The 22,877-nt window shown below is 35.2% G+C and overlaps 1 protein-coding gene across 1 annotated transcript in view; it reads left to right on the top strand.

Annotated features, from left to right (window-relative positions):
• Positions 1-22,877, top strand: part of SKAP2 (src kinase associated phosphoprotein 2) — a 210,658-nt gene that overhangs the window by 4,614 nt on the left and 183,167 nt on the right. The window contains exons 2-4 of the mRNA XM_006896106.1: positions 4,623-4,728; positions 5,391-5,416; positions 14,065-14,172. Coding sequence (XP_006896168.1) covers positions 4,623-4,728; positions 5,391-5,416; positions 14,065-14,172 — 240 coding nt within the window. The remainder of the gene's footprint in view (positions 1-4,622; positions 4,729-5,390; positions 5,417-14,064; positions 14,173-22,877) is intronic.

Genomic DNA, 22,877 nt, shown 5'->3' with positions numbered 1-22,877 from the left:
ATTCACTTAGTTTGTCTTTTTCAATTAAAGCCAAGTCTGTCTTTTTCATTCCACTGAGTTTACGTTTCGTTGTCAATCACATTCTGAACACATTATAGTAGATGCTGGCCAAGAGTGAGTCTAGTGTAAATCTTGTAATGTGTTAGTTACTGTGGCTTCTTTGAAAATGCATGGTAAAAAGATTTTGATTATTATAAGGTGCTATTTTTCAAAAGTCATCTTCTAGAGGTTGAAAGATGCTCATCCCTATGCTTCAGTATCCCACAGCTTCCGATCAAAAGAAGTAATTTAGCCAATCTGAAAAATTTCTCAGATCATTGGATTGTAACTCAGGTATGTTTTACCCATTGTACTATGAACGAACACTCCTTGTGTCTGTTCATATCCCATTTTCCATATTAAAAAAGAGTCTATGGTTTAGACATAACCGGTAAAAATGTTAGGTAATGAAAGACACTTATTAAAGAAATCTATACTTTTTCAATTAGCCATTTTCCAACTCTGGGCATTTGGCTCCATTGATCTGCATGTATCCAGTTTAATTGATTTTTATATTTACACTCATACACCTTAGGTCAGAAAATTACCTTCCCCTCAAAAGAAGAACTTCTATTCAAATTCCTTGCAGAGAATCTTTACTGAATTAAGTGTGGGGACAGAATGGCTCAGTGAATACAAAGTGAAATCTGACCCAGTTCATAAAGTAGAAGGAGATGTGGAATTAAGTAGGAGAGCCATTTGGGTGCTGTGTAATTGGCTTTGCAGTTACTTTATTGATCTGGGTGGTGAATTCAGTCCAATTCTTGTTCCCTTTCCCGTTCAGACCATCACGGAGGCTTTGTATGTGGGTATTTGGGGGAGGGGGTATTGGGTAAGCTTGGGCTCTCCGCAGGAAGACATGGGTGTTACCTCTGTGACTTGTTTACAACCTCCAGACTGCAAGTCATATTGCAGGCCGGCTGGAGGTGGGGGCTGGTGAGGGCAAGTGGTCAAACCCCGGCCTTTTGCAAGAGTGAGAACGTAGGCTCTATACACCGTTTCAGAACCCAGTGATTTTTCATTTGCAAGAATTTTAAGACTGCCCTGACCTTGTGCAGTTCTGCCATTTTACTTTGCGTGCCTTATGAACATTTATTACAGCTTTTTGTGTGTGTGTGAAATACCTGTCCGGACCACCAGGGATTTTAGGGGGAAGATGGGTGGCAGTGTTTTTTGAGGGTGTGTGCCCTTTGGTTCATGCACCCCCCCACACACACACACTCGGTAAATCTGGTGTGTGTGACTTATGATGGCTTGTGAGGGGTTTCTAACAAACTATTTGCTTAACGTTTGCTGATCTGTAGTGCCATCTTTTACTGTACCCTCCCCCCCAAGTTGTAAATCTGATCCTTCAGCAGCAGTCTTTCTTTTGTAAGTAGAACAGATAATTGTAAATCTGATTCCCAGGACTGGGAGATAAGGTTTTTGATGAAATATTAAGGTGTATCCAAAAGGGAAAAAAAAATCACTGTCACGCTTATATTCGCCGGGAGAACTTTTCTTCCTTGATGACCCTGGGGACCATGGAGATGGTTAAAATCCAGGCATCGCAGACCAGTCTTCGAGGGGTGCTGGTGATTTGGGGCGTCCCCTTTGCACTTCCTCCAGGCCGGGTGTGTTCCTCCAGTTCTCCTGCGGCTGTGTGCTGTAGCTTCTCCATCAGAGAGTTAGGGAAATCCCAGCTCACCAGGCCAGGAGGCGAGTAAGAAGACTGACCTTTTCTTGTCATTAATTTAGGAACATTCACCGAATCGCAGGCCGTCTAAAGCCAGTGAAATCTACTTAGTAGCAGAAGGACACAGCGCCTAAAGAAAGGTAGACTAGGTTCCCGTGCCTGCTCCTCGACTATCTGCGCGGCTATTCAGGGCACAGAGCTTCAATCTCTCCCAACCAGCCAGAGAGCGCTTGATTTACCCCAGACTTTTATTGCTCCCTTTTGAAATATTACCCTGGCTCTGAGCTACAAAGCCTCAGCCTCAGCCCCATTTGTCTGGCGGGGGCACTCCATGCTCCCACTCAGTGGACAGGAGCCTTGGGGTTCAATGCACAGGTCCCAGCGCTGAGCCTGCTTCTGGGGGCAAAGCTCGGGCAGCTCCGTGGCTCGCAGGCTGCCTGTCTGGCATTGGGGGGACATTGTGCTTTCTGCGGGGGCCTTAGGAAGGCTGGCATATCCAGGGGTCTCCCGTGCCTGCGCAGCCTGGTTCGGAATGAACTGGAAAGTGGGGAGTGGGCAGGTTGCTTGAGAATAACCCCTCAATGTCAAAAGCGTAAGAAGGAAATGAATTCTCCAGACAATCTGTAGATGGATTATTTTAGGAATTCCTTAAAGTTTTTCTTCTTTTCTTTAAAGGAAATTAGATCCTCTGCTATTTAGAACTCTTCTGTGAAACAGGATTGGGGGGGAAAAATCACAATTTATTAAATGTTTTCATTTAATGTAAAAACCTTTTTTGAGAGTTGAGATTAGGAACATATAAATTTTTTAAAAGTAAATTCTCCTATTTTTTCCCCTCTGCAAATATTCTCTCAAAAAAACGTGATTTTTCATGCAGTCTCCACTCTTTCAACAAATATTTTGACACTAAATAGCATGTCGTCTTGTTTAAAAAATAATTTAGGAGGAGTCAGTTAGGAAATGTTATACAGCACATAGTAGCTTTTCATGTTTTCTGAGATTTTACAAAACTGAAATAACCTTTCAAAGGAATAACTCTTGGACTATAATTCCGGCCTGTTATTGCTTCCGGAGATAGAAAATAGATCCTGTTTGTTTAAACTTTGATTGTATAATAAAAATGTAAAATAGGCAATTACATACTCATGGTGGAGGGAATTGAAGACAAACATTGAGTGAAAATAACATTAAGAAGACTATGTACCCTCAATTGTGCTAGGGATTCTCCCAAGTATTGTGTCCACTCAGAAGTGGCTGGAGGGACACCACTCCTTCCCCCACCACTTTCTTTGTAGAGTTGTTGTAATGCTTTCAGGGAAACCAATGTTCTTTTTTCCTTTCAGCTGAAATCTGAATGTCCAAGGGATTCTTGTTGCTCTGTGTACAAAATTTAAAGAATTTATAACAGCTGCTTCATAAGTCTCATGATTTTTGTCTCTCTTTAGAAGCCTGAATGTGTTTTATGCTGGTACTAGATTGTCTTGATAGCCCCCCTTCAGAATGTAGACAGTTTAAAGAAAGAGAAGCTCTGACCTTTTGCTTTCATTTCGTTTTGGTTCTTTAAAGCTAAGAGAGACTTCACACCAGAAAACAAGTTTTTAAAAAGAATCCTAAGATTACATTTTGATTCTTTGTTTATCATGTTGGAAGGCACCTCTACATGTTTGTTATGACTGTACAGAATAATAATTTAATCAGCTTTACCTGCACTGGATCAAGGTATTCCTATTTGTAACCAAGAGTTTAAAATTGATTACATTATGTTCTAAACACTAGGTTTTAGATTTGGTAGTTAGTATAACTGAGAGACTGTTACTCTGTTTTAAATTACTTACATATAATGGCATTATTTATTTTGATAACAGCTTTTTCACAGTATGGGTTAGGAGACAAAGTAGTTAAATAAAAGAAAGAAAAACAAACACCTTAAATGTGAAATATGAATATTATAGACATGCATTACAAAATTATTATATCTTCTGTTTTAGCTATCTTAAAGAGAGCTTAGAAATTCTGAAAATGAAGTTAAATGTTTGACATTTTATGAATGGAAATATTCTAAAAACCAAGCCAGCTATGAATCGAATTTTACACTAGATAGAACTAGACAGTAGAATAATTTGGAAGTTTATGATTTTTTTTAAAAGAAGCTCTGTAGAAATATTAGAGATGAGCATAGAAATCCTGCCTTTTAGTTACTATATTTTTAAATAGTGAAAAATTCTATTTTTATCACACCTTGTATTTAATATTTATAGGTAACAACACTAAAGCAGGAAACAAGAGCTCAAAAATGCACACAATTGGTTATTTTTTTCACTTGTGGGTGGCCAGGGTGGGAAGGGCAGCTAAGGGAGGATAGGATTTGGGAATTTTGACTAGAAAAAAGGGATTTGGCTTTTCTTCTTAAAGCTTTAAATGTTTAAATGAAACATTATAAATATCTGAAAATGGACTACACTGGGAAAAACAAGTCCTTGCCAGAGACATTAGCTTGTATTGATTTAAAACTGTGAATGACCTGTTTCATGCAGGACTTAAAATGATACTAACACATGCATAAAAGATCAGTGCTTGCTTTTATAGGAGAGAATATGTTTTATAGGGTACCATACTTTATGAAAACTTGTGTGCTTCTTCCTGGTTTAATGATGCCAAACATCCAAATAGCATTTGCTGTGCTAAGCATAAGTAGAGCATACAAATGTTATTAGCTAAGTGGCGGGCAGATTTGTCCAATTTAGTATTTGAAACATACTTTAATGGTTATGCTTGGAATTGATAAAGAACCAGAACCGATTGTACAGATATTAATACTTAAGGGTTGAAACAGTCATTGTCCTGTGTAGCATCACAAAAAAGAATTCTTTCCTATAATTGTATCTTGTTTCTTATATTTCATGTTTAGATGTTGATATATTTGTAACAGACATACTGAGAGGGGAAAATTTGTCCAGGAAAGCAAAAGAAAAGAGAGAATCCCTTATCAAGAAGATAAAAGATGTGAAGTCTATGTAAGTTACTTAGCTTTTGGTTTTCATTTCTTACTTGCAAGCAACTTTGAAGTTAGTATTTTAATAAGGAATTTATTTTTATGCTATTATTATTATTGTTAAATGCTTTATATTCTAATATAATTGATACTAAGTATTTTTAGAGGATAAAAGCCCTACTGTAATAGTTTTTTTAAATAAACGTTCTTATTATACCATCTTTTGTGTGTGTGTATGTGTGAAGGTTCTTGACTATGTATTTTTCTAAGCATTCTAGTAAAATTCAGCTATTTGATATGAAGGTATATTTGATTTAAGTCTTGTAAGGTAGGCTGAGAATTTTAATATATTACAATAAATAGGACATAAAAAGAATCCTTTTCATTGTTAACATTTAAATGAATAATAGTAACATAAATTATTCTTATTAAGGATACTTTCTGATTTTGCCATTTTAATTGACAACAAAGTAATTTTAAAGAAGTGTATTTTTAGTTCATTACAATATTTTAAATGTAAAATAAGCCTTTTAGAACTGTTACTTTAGACAGGAAATAGTTTTTCCTGCAAATGTATATTTAAAATAGATTTTAAAATAATTTTGAATTTTTGCCACTGACCAGGCCTTGTTTGTGTTTGTCAGCCCTCATTTTAAAGCAGTGTTTTTTTGTGTTATTTTGCAGCTATCTTCAGGAATTTCAAGATAAAGGTAAATTATCAAGTTTTACACACTTGAATTTTTTAAATCTTTTTCAACAGAATAATCTAACATCTTCTAAAACTTGATAATTGGGATCAAAATTGAAATTTCTGTACTGTCGACATAGATGTTCATGATGAGAGTACTAGCTCCCCCTGCTGATAAAAAAGAAAGGGTATCTGGGGTCTGCTCTGCACCACCTCTAGATGCAGAAATCTTGCTTAAACTGCATTCCTAAGGATTTTTTGGGAGTATATGGTGGCGGAAATATGCTAAGAGGGGTATGTACTCACAGTAACCTCTACAATAATTTGGAGACGTGGAGCTGAATTGCAAACCTTGTACGGTTCAACACTACAGAGATTACTCAGAGCAAATGGGTGAGCATCAGAGCCTCTGGCTGGGTGCACATAGGCAGTATTTCTGAAGAATAATATTTTAAAAACAATTGAAAGTTTTCCTTGAAAATGGAATAGTTTCTCACATGTTAATTTTCATTTTCTATATTGTATGTGTAATATAAATAAACATGTGCCCTATGCATTTTCATAAAGAATGACATTTCTTTTTCTTGTACTATAGAAAAGTGTTTGCTACTTTCTCGCCTTCCTTCAAATTTGAGAGGGAGTTGCTTAGAGTACTGAAAACCAGCAGAGAAAAGGAAGTTGCTGATACTTCAGATCTTTGGTTCTGTAAAGGAAGTGGGGATGGCCCTTACTTCCATAATGCTAATGACCAGGTCATGACCTGAAGCCTGTGGATGCTGGAGTAAGAGTCACAGCATGAGTTCAGTTAACCTAGTTGGAATCAGGTTCTGGCTTTAGAGAGAAGCATCCTAAGGCATCTCCTAACTGGAGGTTGCAGATAACCGCAGAGTAATTCATGTCTGTACCAACTGATAAGTGGGAGAGTCCTGACAGTTTTAATAAACCAAGTTCTTAACCAAACAAATCTAAACTCAAAGAGTTAAAAGGAAACCACAGTTTTTTTGTGCTTTAAATCATCAAAATCACTGTGTACCATATGTTTAGATTAGGGAATAGGAGATGAGATTCCCCCGCCCCCCATTTAAAATTTGTACAGCTTTAAATAGGAAATGCCACCTCCCTCCAAGCAAGTATCTCTTTTTCTTATAATCTGGTAATGAATTTTAAACCATGCTTTTATAATGTTGGATTTTGCTTATGTACATATAGAATTATTGAATTTATGCACTCTAGTTGTAATAAATATTACACAATACTTTATTTATAGGGATATATTAGATGTGAAATTCTATCTTCTTAACAAGCAAATTTTGTTCCAGTGATTATTTATTGAATTTGTGATATGATTTAATTATTTATATATTAAAAAGGTTTAAGCTAAGCAGACATGGTAGTATGAGTCATCACATAATTGCATGTGGTTGGGTAATAGTGTAGAAACTCTCCCTTTGGCTTTCTGTTTTAAGATTTGTTCAAGTGTAGGCTATCAAAATTACATTACCAAAATATATTCTTATCTCCAAAGAAAATGGAAGATTTTATATAGTATGTGATAGAAATTGGGAAAAAATGAGTCTAGAAAAAAAAATTCAAATAACATGAAATTCAGTGGTTCCCCATAATAATTTCCTTCAGAATAAGTCACTTATAGTTCAATACTGGCATAGGGAGTTAACTAATCACCAGGAATGCCTATTCAGAGGGAAGCCTGGAATGAATGAGATGTATATCTGGGAGAAATAGGAGAAGCCGAGTAATCTTATGCCGTTGTACTCTCAAACTGCATTTAGCCTTAGTTTTTAAAGACTATTCCTGTAGTTCGTTAGGTAATAGGAAAGAGAAATTAATACAGATTTAATAGTGATAAATGATTCAAGGTGCAATTTTTAAAACATAGCCATCTGTTTTATTATCTGAATCTCTGCATTGAGTGACTTCAGTTTTAAGTGTGTTTTGATTTGTAGTGCTCTTTTTTTTTTCTTTTTCCCTTTTTTTTTTTTACATTTTCCCCATGAGAGTTTTTGATTCCCTTTATCTAAGGGGATCTAGACAAATTCTTTTGGCTACTTTTTTTATGTTCTTTCTCTTATATTCTCTGTCAAAATGAAATGAACAAAAGGTATGTTTCCTCCTTTTTGCCTTTATCCTATATGTTGCACATAGTGTTTTTAGGTGGCAAGTAAGTATTATTTTTAATATCATTAGTCTGAGAAGAAAAAAATCCAGATGGAGAATTTTTTTAAAAAGTGAATTAGCTCCTATTTATGAATTTCTGATGTCATTTATTCTAATGCACATGATGTTTATTTTCCTTCCTTCCTTCCTCGCCTGTGTTCTTCCCTGCTTTCTGCCCGTCTTGAGCATCACCAGTATAAACACATAGTCTGAATCATTTCTACCTCCCCCCCCCTCACTGCTTAAAATACAACGTTTCATGAATTTTTGTGTGGTCCTTGGGCAGGGGTCCTGATATCTTCTCTGTATCATTCTAGTTGTAGTATATGTGCTGCCAAAGCGAGTACTGAAGTATTCCAATTCTTAAAATGAATTTAATTTATAGATTTGTTGAAACAGTAAACTTGTGTAAGTCTGCATAGGTCTTAAAAGTATTTTTGTATGTGTATTCCTCTTTTGTACTGAAAAGAATTTGTATTATTGTTACTGACTGACTATAAACTAGAGTATTTTAATAAAGTTTTACTTAACAGTTGTACCTTGTCCCTATATTGTCATTTTACTCTAGTTGATGATTGAAGTATGCTTGGGTTTTTTAGAATGGTGTGTTTAAATAGGATGTTATGAAAATACCTTTGTATGATATGTAGTTGCTGTTTTGTGCCATCAACTCGTGTACAACTTATAGCGACCCTAGCGAGGAGTAACAGATCTGAACCTTGTCCTATCCTATGCCATCTTCATCTCTGACATACGCGAGCTTATTGCTGCAGTTACTGTGTCAGGCCATCTCGTTGAGGGTCTTCCTCTCTTTTGCTACCCTCTACCATTCCTAGCAAAAAAAATTATATTAACATATGTTTTCAGTTTTAATTTAATATTAATTTAAAATTTTAATTAATAAATTCTGTCTTAAATAATTTTGAGGAAGTAATACATTCTTGAATGTCACACACTAACATTGAGACAAATATTTATAAAGAATATTTTTCATGCTTATAAAATACTAGTATCTACAGAGTTAAAAATGTAAATTGCTTTTGATTCATTTAGTTGTCATAACTAAAAAGTTCTCATTTTCACCTTTAAAAATTCCTTTCCTCTAGTTGTTAAAATAAACATAACAGATTTTTGTCCTAAAGATGCCAATGATACTGTTAAATATGTGCAGGTATACTAAGAAAGCAATTTCATTTCACTTTCTTATTTAAGCACTTCTTACGGTTATGAATGGACTAATTTTTTAGATAGCAAAGGTATTCGATAAAATGGAACCCATCCTAATTTGTCCTAATAGTTTTTTAAAACAGCAGAAAAGTTGGAAGGCTACAACTTGCATGATGGTTAATATCCCTTCCCCTCCCTAACATAATATGTTTTCTTTCTAAAGTTAGCTCCACTGTGAAATGTGAGCAGATAACTTGCCGATTCCCCTTCTTTCACCCGTTGCCTCCCACATAGGTGATCATCATTTCTGAGTATGGGTCCTCTGCTAGTAAAATCTATAGCCTTTGAAAACCTTCTGGAGGGTCAGCTATGAGTCTTAATTTCAACCGGATGGCAGTGAGTTTTAGGACAGACTGATGGAATTAGTCCTTGAACATAGGAACCTATTTTAAGGCTCCATTTCACTTTGTTGTGAGAAATTGTCTTACTTTTTGCTTGCTATACTTTAGGTCCCATATTATAGAAGAATTTAAAGCCTTTAACATGTTAAGAATGAAACTACAGATTCTCTTATGTCAGATGTCATTCTTAAATGTCAAACTACATGCTGAATTCTGTCTGTTTAGCTGCATATTATTTGAAAAGTTAGTTTGGTTACGTGAACAAAAAGAATTATCCCTCAAATTTGTCTTTCATCCTCTGTTAGATGGAAGGCTCATCAACCAAATCTTAGGCATATTATTTATTTAGCTTGATGTTTACTTGACTGTATTTAACACAACACTGTGTTAGACAAAACAAGCAATTGATTAATCACCTTCATTGGTGGTAGAGAGCATGTCTGTTCAGTGTGGTTGTGCTACATATGTAGACACTTATGAAAATGTTAATTGGTCATAGCCATACAAACAGAATAGATATTGGTGATTTGAACTCAGCTGTTACAGATTTTACATAGAAATATGCTGCAGTGGTATGATTAAACCTGAATTTTGCTGTATTATTTAACTTACTACAGAAATTATCGGAAGGGAAGTCTTGAATCATTGTTTAAACTGCTAACTTTGTATCGTTAATTAAACTCTTAAAAGTTGTGAGATAAATCAAATGCTTTTCTAGGGAAACAAGAAACAGTATTAATGAGCAACAACCCCATAATTATCCTTGTGAGTACATAACAGGGACACATTCATGTCTTTTCTTTGCGCAATAACTTTTACAAAGAAGTATTTTTAAACTGATCATTAATTTTATGACCACAGAAATGAGATGCAAAATTTATGCTGTTGTCATTGGCACAGGCTCAAGGCACCACTGACATTATGTGTGATTGTAATAGAATGGCTGCCAACTAATGATTCTGTAGACATTTCATTTGAGCATGCTTTTCTTTTAGATGTCTGATTAGGCTATAATGCTTTCAATTATGTCTGCAAATTGTATTGGATACGTTTACCTGATGCCCATTGTTGATTTGGAGTTCAGTTTTCTATCACATAAACTCAAGTTGAGCATTTTCCTTTTAATTTATAGAAGTCTTTGCAGGTACAGCTGCAAGTACTCAGCCCCTGGGGAGGAGAAAGGCTTTGCACCGCTCAACAGCGACCCCTGTGTTCAATTAAGGACGCATTTAAGACCATCAATTTTAACTCTTTGTTGGGTTAGGCAAGAGCCCCCAGAACTAAGGAGAAAGAAAGAAGATGGATAATCAGTGGAAAATGGAAAATAGTAAGATGAAGAAGAAGATATTGAAAAATGATACGCTCTTTCAGGTTATGCAGTTTTTAAAAAAAGTCAATTATAGAATATTAAAGTGATTTTTTTTACACTTCCCAGGTTAATACAAACTAAAATCAAAGGGGGAAATGAAGTTACTAGCACTTCCTAGTTCAATCTGGGTTAGCCAAGTGAAAATATCACACTTGATTTTTTTTATTTAGGAAAATACTTAATTAGCTTCAGGTTTTGGGATGAAGGCACTTTCACTTTAATACATAAAGCAAAGATGATTTTAGAAAAACAAAAACCATAAAAAGTCTTAACATATTTGTGATCGATTTATATATTCTTAACCCAGCAAATATTATTTAATTTATATTTAAAATCACGATTCTTTGATGATCTATTCCAAATATGGATTTGTGTATGCATATGTGTGCCTGGCTATATGTACATAGATAAATGTATGTATGTGTATGTGTAGTAAATATGCATAATGTAGATACGTGTGTAAAATAAATCTCAAACTGAACCCACTGTCATCGAGTTGATTCTGATTCCCCGTGACCCTGTAGGACTGGAGTGCAACTGCCACCTGGGTCTCCCAGGCTGTAACTCTTTATGAATCAGGCTGCCACATCTTTTCCCTGCAGACTGGCTGGTGGGCTCAAACTGCTGGTATTTTGGTTAGAAGCCAAGCGCTTAATCGCTGTACAAGTAGTCTTATTTTATTGATACTGAGAAGTATAAAAGGGTAATAAACTGCTTCTGAGTCTCAAAATGTTTTAAGTTAGACATTTTGTTTGGTTATTCATAACCAAATAGAATTTAATAAGGCTAATTTTGAGCAACTGATTTTTTTTTTCAAGACTAGTTCCATATGGTCACTGATTTTAATATTAAAAATAGTGTCATATGCTAAGTGTTAGGTTTTGGTGTCTTATTTTACTAGCAAGATTTTTTCCACAGCAAGATTTTACAGTACGTGACATGAAATGCTTTAGAATATTAATATTATAAAAATTCTTGCTTTGTTAATAAGGATACTAAAGCAAGTAAGAGCAGTTGGGAATTTTGTGACTGGTACTGCAATAAATATATATCCCATGAACTGCCATCTTATGTTCAAACACATTTTTACTGTCACTTTGTAAGATTCTTTTTAACCTCATGTCCTACATTACTATATTCTTTGCCTAATAAGAAAAAATCAGTGTTAAGGGGTCACTTGTGTTTGGAAATGTGTTTTGAACATCTGAAAAGAAAGAAGAACTAAGATCTGAATGAAGAACTAAGATCTAAGAAGAATGTCTGATATTTATGTGTTTCTTAGTATTTTAATCAGGAGAAAAACATCACCATGTGTTGTGCACCTAGTGGTGGAATTAGAAAAGGACAACAAAGTAATCATCTACCATCCACTCTTTACTGTCTTGATAGAAGAGATCTCTATTTTAACTTTCTGAATCATGATGATAAATGCTGGTAAAAGAGAAACATCACAAGAAAGAGATATACATTGATTCTTTTATTACTTTGACAATATAATATTTTCTTTACCAAAAATTAATGTTGATACTCAGCCTTGGGTGTCACAGGATATAGATATTCTTTTAGACGGACTTCTTGTTGTTGTTGTTATGTGCCATCGAGTCGCTACGTACCATCAAATTAGAACTGACCCATAGCTGACTCTCCAGTGGGTTTGAGTCACATGTGAAGAGATTGTTCATCCCCCCCCCCCCGGAAAACAGCTGCTGGATTTGAACTGTATCCTTTTGGGCTAGCAGTGCAGCTCTTTACCACTAAGCCACCAGAGCCCTCATTTTGGAAGGACTAGAAACTGGGTCCTAAATAAATGTTACAGATATCTGAGGAGATCTGCAGAGATTTTCATTATGCTTTTTAGGGTAATTCCTGAGGCAGGCAGTTTTCTCTTGAATTGTTAGCAGAATTAAAATTGTTGACCACTTTTAAATGTGTATTTTTTTTGTTGTTGCTGACGACTCATAATGACCCTGTGAAGAAAAGGCCTGAACACTTGTATAACTTTCATCGTATCTCCAAATTTTGGAGGCAAGTTATTTCTGAAGTGGATGCCACTCCAGCTTCCAAGCTTGTTTTAATCGGGGAGCTCCAACAAACACTGTCCACCATGGGTAACCATTATCACATTTGATGCATCAGTGTCATAGTGTTTAGCGTCATACCTCTGTACAGCAAATGGACAGACAAGTGCTATACCACTTAGGAGAATGACCAAAAACAATTAAAACCAGGCCTGAGTGCCACAGATTAAAACCACCCTCCTTTGACTTAGTAGCACAACTTTCTATTCACCAGGCCCACAGAGCTCTCTCTGTGTTGGTGTTGTTAAGTCATAGACAACTCATAGAATCAGGCTGCTCCAGACCACTGTCCCACCTGGAAGCCAGCACATACTGCAGACCCCTACCTTTTTAAATAGGGGGCCAAATACAATCAGTTAACTCCCTATGGCTGATAAACAGTGCACCTATGTCTCACCTGAAAACAAGATTAAACCTCTGTAGAATCAGGCTGCTCCAGACCTCTGCCCCAGCACCACTTTAAATAATAGGGCTAGCAATTGATTCCTTAAAAAAAAAATTTAATTGAATATGAAGGGTAGGAAAGAAACATAAACCACAGAATCCTTTGTGTGGATTAAAAAGCTTAAACACCCGTCTCTCCTTAGAAGAAAAAACAAAAACAAAACCACACAGCAAAAACCCCCACCCAAACAGTTTAGCAACGCAGGATTTGGAAATTAAGTAGACAACTGGCCTTGCCACTGGATACAATGAAGGGTGTCTGATTGTAAGTGAATCTGTTTGAATTTGAAGGTTTATATGAGGGTATATGCAGCTTTCCCTCCTAAAGAATTTTACTCTCTATTACTAGTGAGTTCTGGTGTCTCAGTGGTAAAAAGTTGCCTTGCCAAACCAAAAGGATGTGATTCCAATCCACAGCAGTTCTGCAGAAGAAATATGGGCAGGCTCCACCTCTGTGATTTACTCCCTCTGAAAATCCATGGAGGCTCAGCTATTAGTCGATTCCAACTCAATGGACACAACCACAGCAACTCTCTGTATTGCAACTAGGTATTTGTAATCCACTTTGATATAATCCTGTAATTAAAAATATCTAAAAAAAGGTAAAATGATCATATAAGATGAAATAACTAAATTTATAGATTATTAAGTAGATAACTGGCATATTTGAATTCTTTGTCTCCCCCAAGGTGGTTTTTTTTAAAAAAAATTGATACTTTTGTGTGTTTTATACACATACTCTGTTTTACCCTGCCTCTGCTTTTTATATTCTTCTTCTAGGGATCATTATAATTTTTGGATTTTATCTTTTTGTATTAAAAATAAGCAATCCTATGTTTGTGTTCAAACTTCTACTCATATATATATATGGCCCTGGATAGAAACTAAAATGGGAACTGCTTTTACTTTGTTGATTAATTTTTCCTTGTTCTTCCATGTCAGTAACTGAATTTAATAGTAAGAGTTACCTCACCTGACAAAGTAATATTGTTTTAAATGGCTAATTTAGAAAAGTGTTTTCCTGGTTCTTTTTCAGGTGATGTGGAAGATGGGGAAGAGTATGATGACCCTTTTGCTGGATCCTCAGACACAGTTTCACTCGCCTCAGAACGATTTGATAAAGATGATGAAGGCCCCTCAGATGGTATGTGACATTTTCCCATAGAATATATGTGGCGTTTTCGCATCAGCACATACACTACGTAGAGGTGGTGCACTTGTCAATAAACAAGTTAAGGCAGAGGTTTCATTTAACTTACCTTTACTAGAACCTTTTAAGGAACAGAAGAGCTCTCTCTAGTGGTTCTGAAAGAATACTGAGGTTTTCGGGATATGTAGCTGCTGCTTTTTTCCAGGACATTTTCTTTACTGGAATTTTTAGGAGACTGCTTGCATTGTTATATTTCTATTATTATTAGTAATGGTTTGTTGGTTAATGTAATATTATCAGATTCTTGCTTAATTTTATTGTGTAGCTTAATGACTTGTTGTATTATTAATTTTATAAATAATGAAACAGGTTTCTGATCTATTTTTTCTGAAAACTTCATACAAAATGAGTTCATAAAATATTAAATTAATTATTTCTACATTTCCTTTTCACATTGAGACAGGCTTTTATCAAATGCTGCTTTTTATACACATTTTTGTTTTTCTGATTGTCAATTAAAAGTACCAATTATTTGGAGGGTTATTATAGTGCTTCATATTAATTGAATTAGTAATACAGTTGATTGTTTATCTGTTATTAAGTTCTAAAAGCAATTGACTATTGTGTAAGTTATGAAAAGACTTTTTAGTGTAGTGTTTTTTTTCTTTGTGATAGCTAGTTGAGTGCATCTGTGCTACAGAAATGTTATATGGTTGATATGCAGTTATAAATTAAGACTGCATGTCGATAAATTAGCCATGCATATTAATTTGTGCCACTCAAAGTTTCACAGAGACAGAGAGAGATGAATAATGCTTTCTGCCACTATATGATGATCAAACTGTGCAGTTCCATCTCTAAATACAATTGCTGAATGAAAATATGCTTCCTGCAACAGAGCACTCCACATTTTATGTTATCCAGATTATTCCCTTTGGAAACATAAATTGCTTTTATGAGGTATAAAATTATGTCTATTGCAGAGTAGGGATAAGTCAAGTGCATGCATAAGTGATAAACATTCTAACCACTGATTCAGAACAACACAATCTTTTTTTTTCCTCTTCAGAACTTTGTACAATGTGTAGAAATAATCATCATATTTATTTTATGTTGAATTTTACATTTTAGCAAGCATTTAATTTTTGTTTTTGAAGGAAGAGGGTTTTTTTTTCCTTCTTTCTCATATTCTTATCCCATGTTTTGAAAAGATATGGAACATTTCTTTTCAATCACACTTAACTCTTCAAAATAGAGCGTTACCATTCTAATTTGGTTTAAAAACATTTCTTAGAGAAAATGTTTTATCACTGATGAAATGTTTTCAAGCAAAACGAGGAATTACCATTTATGTTGAACTATTTTTGAGACATCTTATAATTGTTTTGTTTCTGGGCGAAATGATCATAGGTATGAATGAACATATGTGTGTATATGTAATGTTTATAGGGAAGAGGAAAAAAATACATGCACACACAGAGAATATATTTATATTTATACTTAAGTTTCCACATAACAAGTATTTTGATGCACGCTATGTACATTCTTAAAAATAATTAAAACCTAAGAAATTCAACAGTTAAAATACCTATGAGAGCTAGAAATATTAGTGATTTGTAAAAGTACATTTTTATGAAATTATAATGTATTTACATGATTATCATACTTTCTTTTGAAAAGATAATTTGTCCTGTTTGTTTTTATAACTGAGTATCTAGAAATAGTTAAGATCATGAATGATATTTGATATTTAAAGAAAGATTTGAATATTATTTAATATTTAATAAGTCGTAACATCAGATCTTTGTTAAGTGTAAGTACATTTTGATTATTGTTTAAGCAATTTTTAAACAGATTACAAATTTTGCTTCTGTTATTATTCATTTGAAGTATAGAAATTTTTGACAGTTTTACGTTTTCATATGAAACTATTATTATAAAATAAAAGCTATTACTTGAACTGTTCTTTTACTTTAAAATATTAGTTTTATCAGTTTATTCCCATGTAATTACTGTTTTATATGTGTTCTCTTTCCTTTGCCGAATAATATTTCCTTCATTATGTGACCTCAGTCTAATGATGTATTAATTATAAAAAGATAATACATTTAACAATAAGGATAACCAGATTATCACAGGTCACCAAAGGGCCTTTGTCAAATCAGATTGTTGTTTTGTCCTTTTGACTTTTACCTTATGGTAGGCACTAGCAAAATATCTGAACTTTGATGGATTATGAACTCCAAACATGATATGTATTTTTCATAATGCTAATGTAATTTTCAAGGTTCTGAAAAGGTCAAACCTGCACATCTCTGTGTGCATTCTAAATCTGTCTTTCCCTTTAATATTTCTTTCTCTCTATTCCTCTGGTTCAAAAGTTCACTCATTTCCCAAATGGCCACCTAATTTTCCAGTTATTCCCTCAAGCCATATGTGTTTTGGTTTCTTTATGGTTTATTAGGTACTGTAGGAAAGTAGCATAAGTTATATCTTCTAATGAAATTCAAGCACACTTCAGTGATGCTTCGACTTGATTGCTGGTAGCAATTAAATCACATCCAAGGAGAATAATGCATAATCTCACCAAGTCCAGACATCCTATAGAAACTGAAGAGGGATGAAAGCAGAAAACAAAAACAAAGTCTCTGAACCCTGCCAGACACAGTTTCCAGGCTTCTTTTTTTTTTTTTTTATTGGCCCACTGCCTGATTGATAGCAAAATCATAACTTGCTGCATGCTAACAGGCAGAGTTCACTTGTAGGTTATTGTGAGCTGATAAAGGGTTAGATGGAGTTTTGATTTTTGCTTTGGACCTTGGTACACCAGATTAATGGAATTTCAATGAGAGACTAGAGTAGCCACAGCTTTGTCAGAGAAACAGATGGAGATTCTATAGTCATGCCTACTCATTAATACTAGTTGCCTGAAAGGTGTGCTGCTTCTCTATACAAAAGAGTTGGTATAATTGATTTTTGAGTGGAGGGTTGGGGAAACCTCCCCCCCATTTTATTGATGGCTACAATTGTAACATAGATAGTGACAAATTTTTGTATAGCTTGCAGCATAAAAATTTTGTACATTGTAATTTTTTCTTTTCTCTTTAGAGACACATTTTTTATTATTTATTTATTGAAGAGAAATAAGTATTCACACCAGTACCATGAAAGGAGAAAACAATATGCTAAATTACTTTTAATGGAGAGGAGTTAATCTGTATTTTATTTCTAAATGATTGCATGACTACATCATTTTCATTTTGATATGATAATTATTATTTAGAAAAATTGTCAATTAGAAATTCCATTATATTGGCTTTACTATTTTGTTCCTGGAAAATAAAACATATATTAGTAGAGCATATGAGTATAGGTCTCTTTTAGATGCTTTTATGCTATTGTGTGGCTGAATATATTGGCGTACGGGTATAAATGCTGCTTGTAAGTAATCTGATAAAATGAAATAAAAAAAAAATCTTAAAATGTGCCTTAATGTACACACATTAGAATGTTTGGGTGCTTAAGAGTTAGACAGTGAGTAGCTTTTAGATACTGCATGTTTACTTGGATTTCTATTCTGAAATAATTTTTTTTCATTAATTTTTACCATTTGTTAAACAAAACACTTTCTAACATTGTAGAAATCTCACCTTAAAACAGTCTCAGAGTAAGGTGAAAGGATTCAGTGAGCTAGAAGACATATATCGGCTCTGCTCATCGATGATAGGTCGAAGGATCCCAGTGGACATTTGTTACAAATCTGATTCAGTCCTTGACCATAATCGCTTTATGGATAAGAATCTGAAACCCCCAGGGTGTGAATATAGGAAGACTGAAATGAAGCCAAAGACATAAACCAGTCATTTATTGTCCTGGTAGCTTCCTATCTAAAAATTCTCAAATAACACAGGTTACTGAAAGCTGTGGACATAGCAAAGAGATAAGTTTATATATATTAAAAGTTCATTTAGGAATATAACTGTTCTTTAAATTATGAAAATTAAGAAAAACAGTTAATTTGCTTTTACCACAATTTATGTTATTAAATTACACACACATGCTTTTTGGCATATGTTTCTTAAAGAAATGATAGAAATATGTGAGTTCCTAATACTTTTAAATTTAAAATTCCAGAGAATTGCTTAAAAAAGAATTAATTCCAAGAATGAGTTTTTGTAATCAGTCTTACTCAGTGTTTGATCTAAATATACAGACATGCACTTACATAAATTTCATGCACCAATTTTTTGAGGAACGTATTTGCTGTGTAAAAACAGGTGCAACACTAACCATTTGTTGTAAAAACAGAGCTGTAACTGCTTTACTTTTCGTTGGGTTCCCACAGAATTGAAAAGAGTATTTAAATAAAAAACTAACAACAAAATGTTTTTCAATAACTTTCCAGTTAAGAGAAGAGTTTTTCTACTATTGTTGTTGTTGTTAGGTACCATTGAGTTGGATCTGATGCACAGGTGACTCTCCAACAGGCTTTTGGAGTAGCATGTTATTTTGATACTTAAAATTGTGTTCTATGTTTAAGTGAGCACTTTGCATGAATTTTTTTTTTGTATGTGTGTAACTAACATTTGCATGATTTTTTTTTATTGCATTTCTTATATGTGGCTTACCTTTTCGGTTATTTTAGGATTTAAAGTAGAGGGATAGAGGGAACTTAGAGGTGGGGTAGGTATGTGGTTCACAGTAAGAGCTGGCAAACCGGCTAAGTTAAGGAGTTTCCCTTTGATTGAATATTCTTTAAGATGTACCTGCAGAAATCTGTTTCTGCTACTGATGGAAATTTAGGGAGCTCTGGTGGCCTAGTGGCAAGAAACGGTGCTGCAGTCCCAAAGACATGTGGTTCAAATCCACCAAATGCTCTGCAGGAGAAGGATGGGCAGTCCTCCCCTATGCTATTTGCTGCCTCTGAAAACCTGCTGGAGGGTCAGACTCAATGGCAAACACCACTACCACCAATGGAAATTTGAAGAAGATTGTTCCGTCAGCTAAATGTAGGGGAGTGAAAGGGAACATATGGAAGTCTAGTGAAGCTAAGCATTTTAATACCTTACTTTTTGACAGTATTTCAATGATGTAACTGTTATTACCATTATTTGGCAATTGAGGAAATTTGAGCGAGAAAGATGATTTTCTGAGGATTGTATAACTACTAGATGACAACTGGAATTTGAATTCATGACTTTCTGAGTCTAGGACCTAAGTTCTCAAAATGATTCCGTTTCATTACGTCCATGTCCAAGACGCTGCTTTTGATTCAGAGGGATTGATGAGACTCTTGGTAATAGCAGTGGGTATTGTACCGGAAAGGAAAAAAACCAAATAGCCCCTTGCTACTCAAAGTTTTGTCTGCAGACCAGCAACATCAGCATCACCTTCTGGTGTGCTAGAGATTCTGCATCTCTGACCCCATCCAAGACCCGCTGAATCAGATTCAGCATTTTTAACAAGATCTCTCAGTAGTTTGAGAAGCACTCTAGTTCTAGAGGCATTTATTGTATTGGCTCTTGCAAAAGAAAAGGAGGCTGAGCCAGACTGCAGTTGCTCTTGATTTGTTGCATGTGCAAGCATGCAGCAGGCATGGCTCTATGCAGTACTTTACAGTTGGTTAAAAATAGTCTTTTGTGTACCCACCTACCTCTGTCACTAGCTCTGTTTTATGGTCACTGTCACCCTAATGCTGTTTTGATCTTGATTGTATATAAACCCTCTTCTAAGGAGTTATCCCTTTAAAAACAAACAAACAAACAAACAAACAAACACACAAACTAACCAGTCTCTTGACTCTTCCCTTTTTTTGTGTGTGTGTATGTGTGTTTGTTTTTGTTTTTTTGTTTTATATGGAATCACTTTTTGTTTTATTATGGTTTGAATGTAGGTTTATCCTGTCATACTGTTGTTGTTCTTTTATTCAGTCATTCACACCTAATTTGTTTTCATATATAATTCAATCATTTATTCACAGTTTGTTTTATAACACTAACTTTTTAATATTATATCTTAACTAATCCAAGGAATAAATCATTGAAAGACACTATTATTTATGTACCATTAAGGAGCTCTTGTGGCATAGTTTGTAGAAGCACAGGGAGGTACTATATGAAAATTTCGAGTTTGCCTCTTCCATTTAAAATAAAACTCTTTTGTTAAATACCTTTGAAGGGCCGTGTAAAAAGAGCAAGGGCCATGTGAAGACAGCCATGCTTGACCTTTACTGACTTCACAAAGGGGAACTTTCCCCATCAACAGCATTAATAACACAAACCCAATTCCCGTGAGGTTGGACATATCCCTCACTCCTGTACCTCATTCTACTCATCTCACCACCAATCTTACTGCTTTGCCAGGTCCAAAATATGATGTGATAGCTCACAGACCACATAGAACCATGTTTGGGAAGTCAAAAGGTTATAATCCAGATTACTAGCAGAATACAGTCAGGACTGATTCAGATATTTGCAAGTACGCACCTCAGCCTTGAGCCTCACAGCCTTAGACCAGTATTACAGAGTTGTCAATCCTGCCAACAATATTGGCTCTCCTCCACTCCCAAAATACCCAACAAACTTGGACAGAGGCTCTTAGCTTAGCTCTGGTTTTATTAGTGGTGGTGGTGGGTAGTAGCCAGCTTCATTTTATGTCAGGTCTTTCTGGTTCTCTGCTTCAGCTGTGGCTGCTGCTGCCTTAGGTATAGCTGGAGCAAGAAAGTCTGGTCCTGAAGGGCATCCTGCATTTTTGGTTCTTCTCTTTGTTGGTGGGGAAGGTCTAATTCTGTGTGTGGAGCTGCTCATTTTATTGGCAAGACTAGCCAGTCCCTTGTAGATTGGTGGACTGGCCAATAGGCTAACACTCCCTATTTGCATATTCCTGTCCATCCACCTGACAGAGTCAAGTTCTATAGCTAGGAAAGCAATACTGAGAGATAAACGCCACAGTCCCTAATGCATCAGAAGTATTTGTATGTTCATAGGGGTAATAACTTGATATCAACCCCAAGCCAGTGATAGAAATAGTTTTAGCTTTTGCAGAACATTTCTTCATAAAATTTAGAGATCTAACAGGCTTATTTCTGTGTTGTTGTTGTTGTTGTTATGCGCCATCAGGTTGCTTGCGACTCATAGCGACCCTATGTACAACAGTCCTAAACTCTGCTCTGTCCTGTGCCAGTCACACCATTTCCGATACACCTATACCGATTACCCCAGTCACTGAATCAGTCCACCTCATAGAGGGCCTTCCCCTCCTGTGCTGTCCCTCCACCCTACCAAGCATGATACATGTGGATTTGTCTAGCTCTATGAGTTTTGATAAATTATAATGCATAGATTTCTGTTTTCTGCATGTTTGTTTTTTGTGTCTACATGTGTGCACCAGAGACATCGTGTTTTTGAGGTTTTAAAAAAAATGATCCTTCAAGACAGTAGACTGACCTATTTGACTTAAGAGGAGTGCATGCTTGCCCAGCGTACTTCCTTCCTCTGATAGATAGACTGAAGAGGGCTGTGATCTTGGCTGAAATAGAGAAAAGAGGGTAAAAAAAAACAAAACAAAAAGGACAATCTGAACCACTATTTATTATGCCATATTCTTTAGTTTTCTCAAAGTGACTTCATCAAGGAGTTTTTCCTAATTTTGTGCTAAGGGAAATGGGGACTCAGAAAGGTTTAGATCTCTTGTCCAATACATCTTACTTATAAATAAAAAACTTCAATAACTTTGTTTGTGTATTGCCATGCTACTTGCAAAATTACTCTAGTTTTGTTAACTTATAAGCAACATTGATGTGGTTAAAAAGAAAAATGAATAGCTTGGCTTACAATAAAAAGGAAAAACCTTCTTTTTCATCCTACTCTTGCCTTCTAGGTCTTGAAAGGCAGACAGTTGTTATGAGTTTCGTCTGCAGTTACCATGTAAATTTGGATATTATATTTGTATGTCTTTATATTATATTATATTTGAGCAACTAGGAATAGTTTATCTGCTGACTGTTTCCCCTTCTCCTACTTCCCAATTTTTGTTAATTATCAAAGTTTTTTTGTCTTTGCCTTTGACTTAAATGATGGCCGCCTTAGACTTCCTGCTGACTCTTTTTTATAAAATATAAGGAATTGAGTGCAGCCAACCTTCCTTCCATTTTGCCACTCTACAGGTCCAGTGTTTTCCATTATATTGCTATTTCGTTTTTAAGATGATAACATTTATATTTGGATATTTAAGTTGACAGTGTTCTTACATTCTTTGGGCATATTTCCAGGAGAGACTGGTTCTTGGAGAAGAACATGATGCTTGGAAAGGTGGAGGGACAGCGCAGAGCAGGAAGATCAAGGATGAGGATTGACACAGTAACTGAGATACTGGGGGTAGGTGTGTCAGAGACAGTGAGACTGCATCAGGATAGGGCAGGGTTTATAGCTATTGTACTGAGGGTCACTATCAGTTGCAGTCAACTTGACAACACATGATAACAACAATGTTGTATCTACAGATTGATTCCGACAACCTGTTCTTTTTATTTATGCTGTTGGCTTTCCTCAAATGTCTTGAGAGGCTTGGTTATCAATTCCTATATAAGTAAATGTCACCCATTATTACCAAGATGCATTGATAATAATGGGTGACTGGAATGCAAAAGTCGGGAACAAAGAGGAAGATTCAGTAGTTGGAAAACATGGACTCGGTGACAG

The sequence above is a fragment of the Elephantulus edwardii genome, unplaced genomic scaffold (assembly GCF_000299155.1).
Source record: "Elephantulus edwardii isolate Elephantulus edwardi_28Jun2011 unplaced genomic scaffold, EleEdw1.0 scaffold00182, whole genome shotgun sequence".
In the NCBI taxonomy this organism is placed as follows: Eukaryota; Metazoa; Chordata; class Mammalia; order Macroscelidea; family Macroscelididae; genus Elephantulus; species Elephantulus edwardii.
This window is presented reverse-complemented; position numbering and strand designations above follow the sequence as displayed.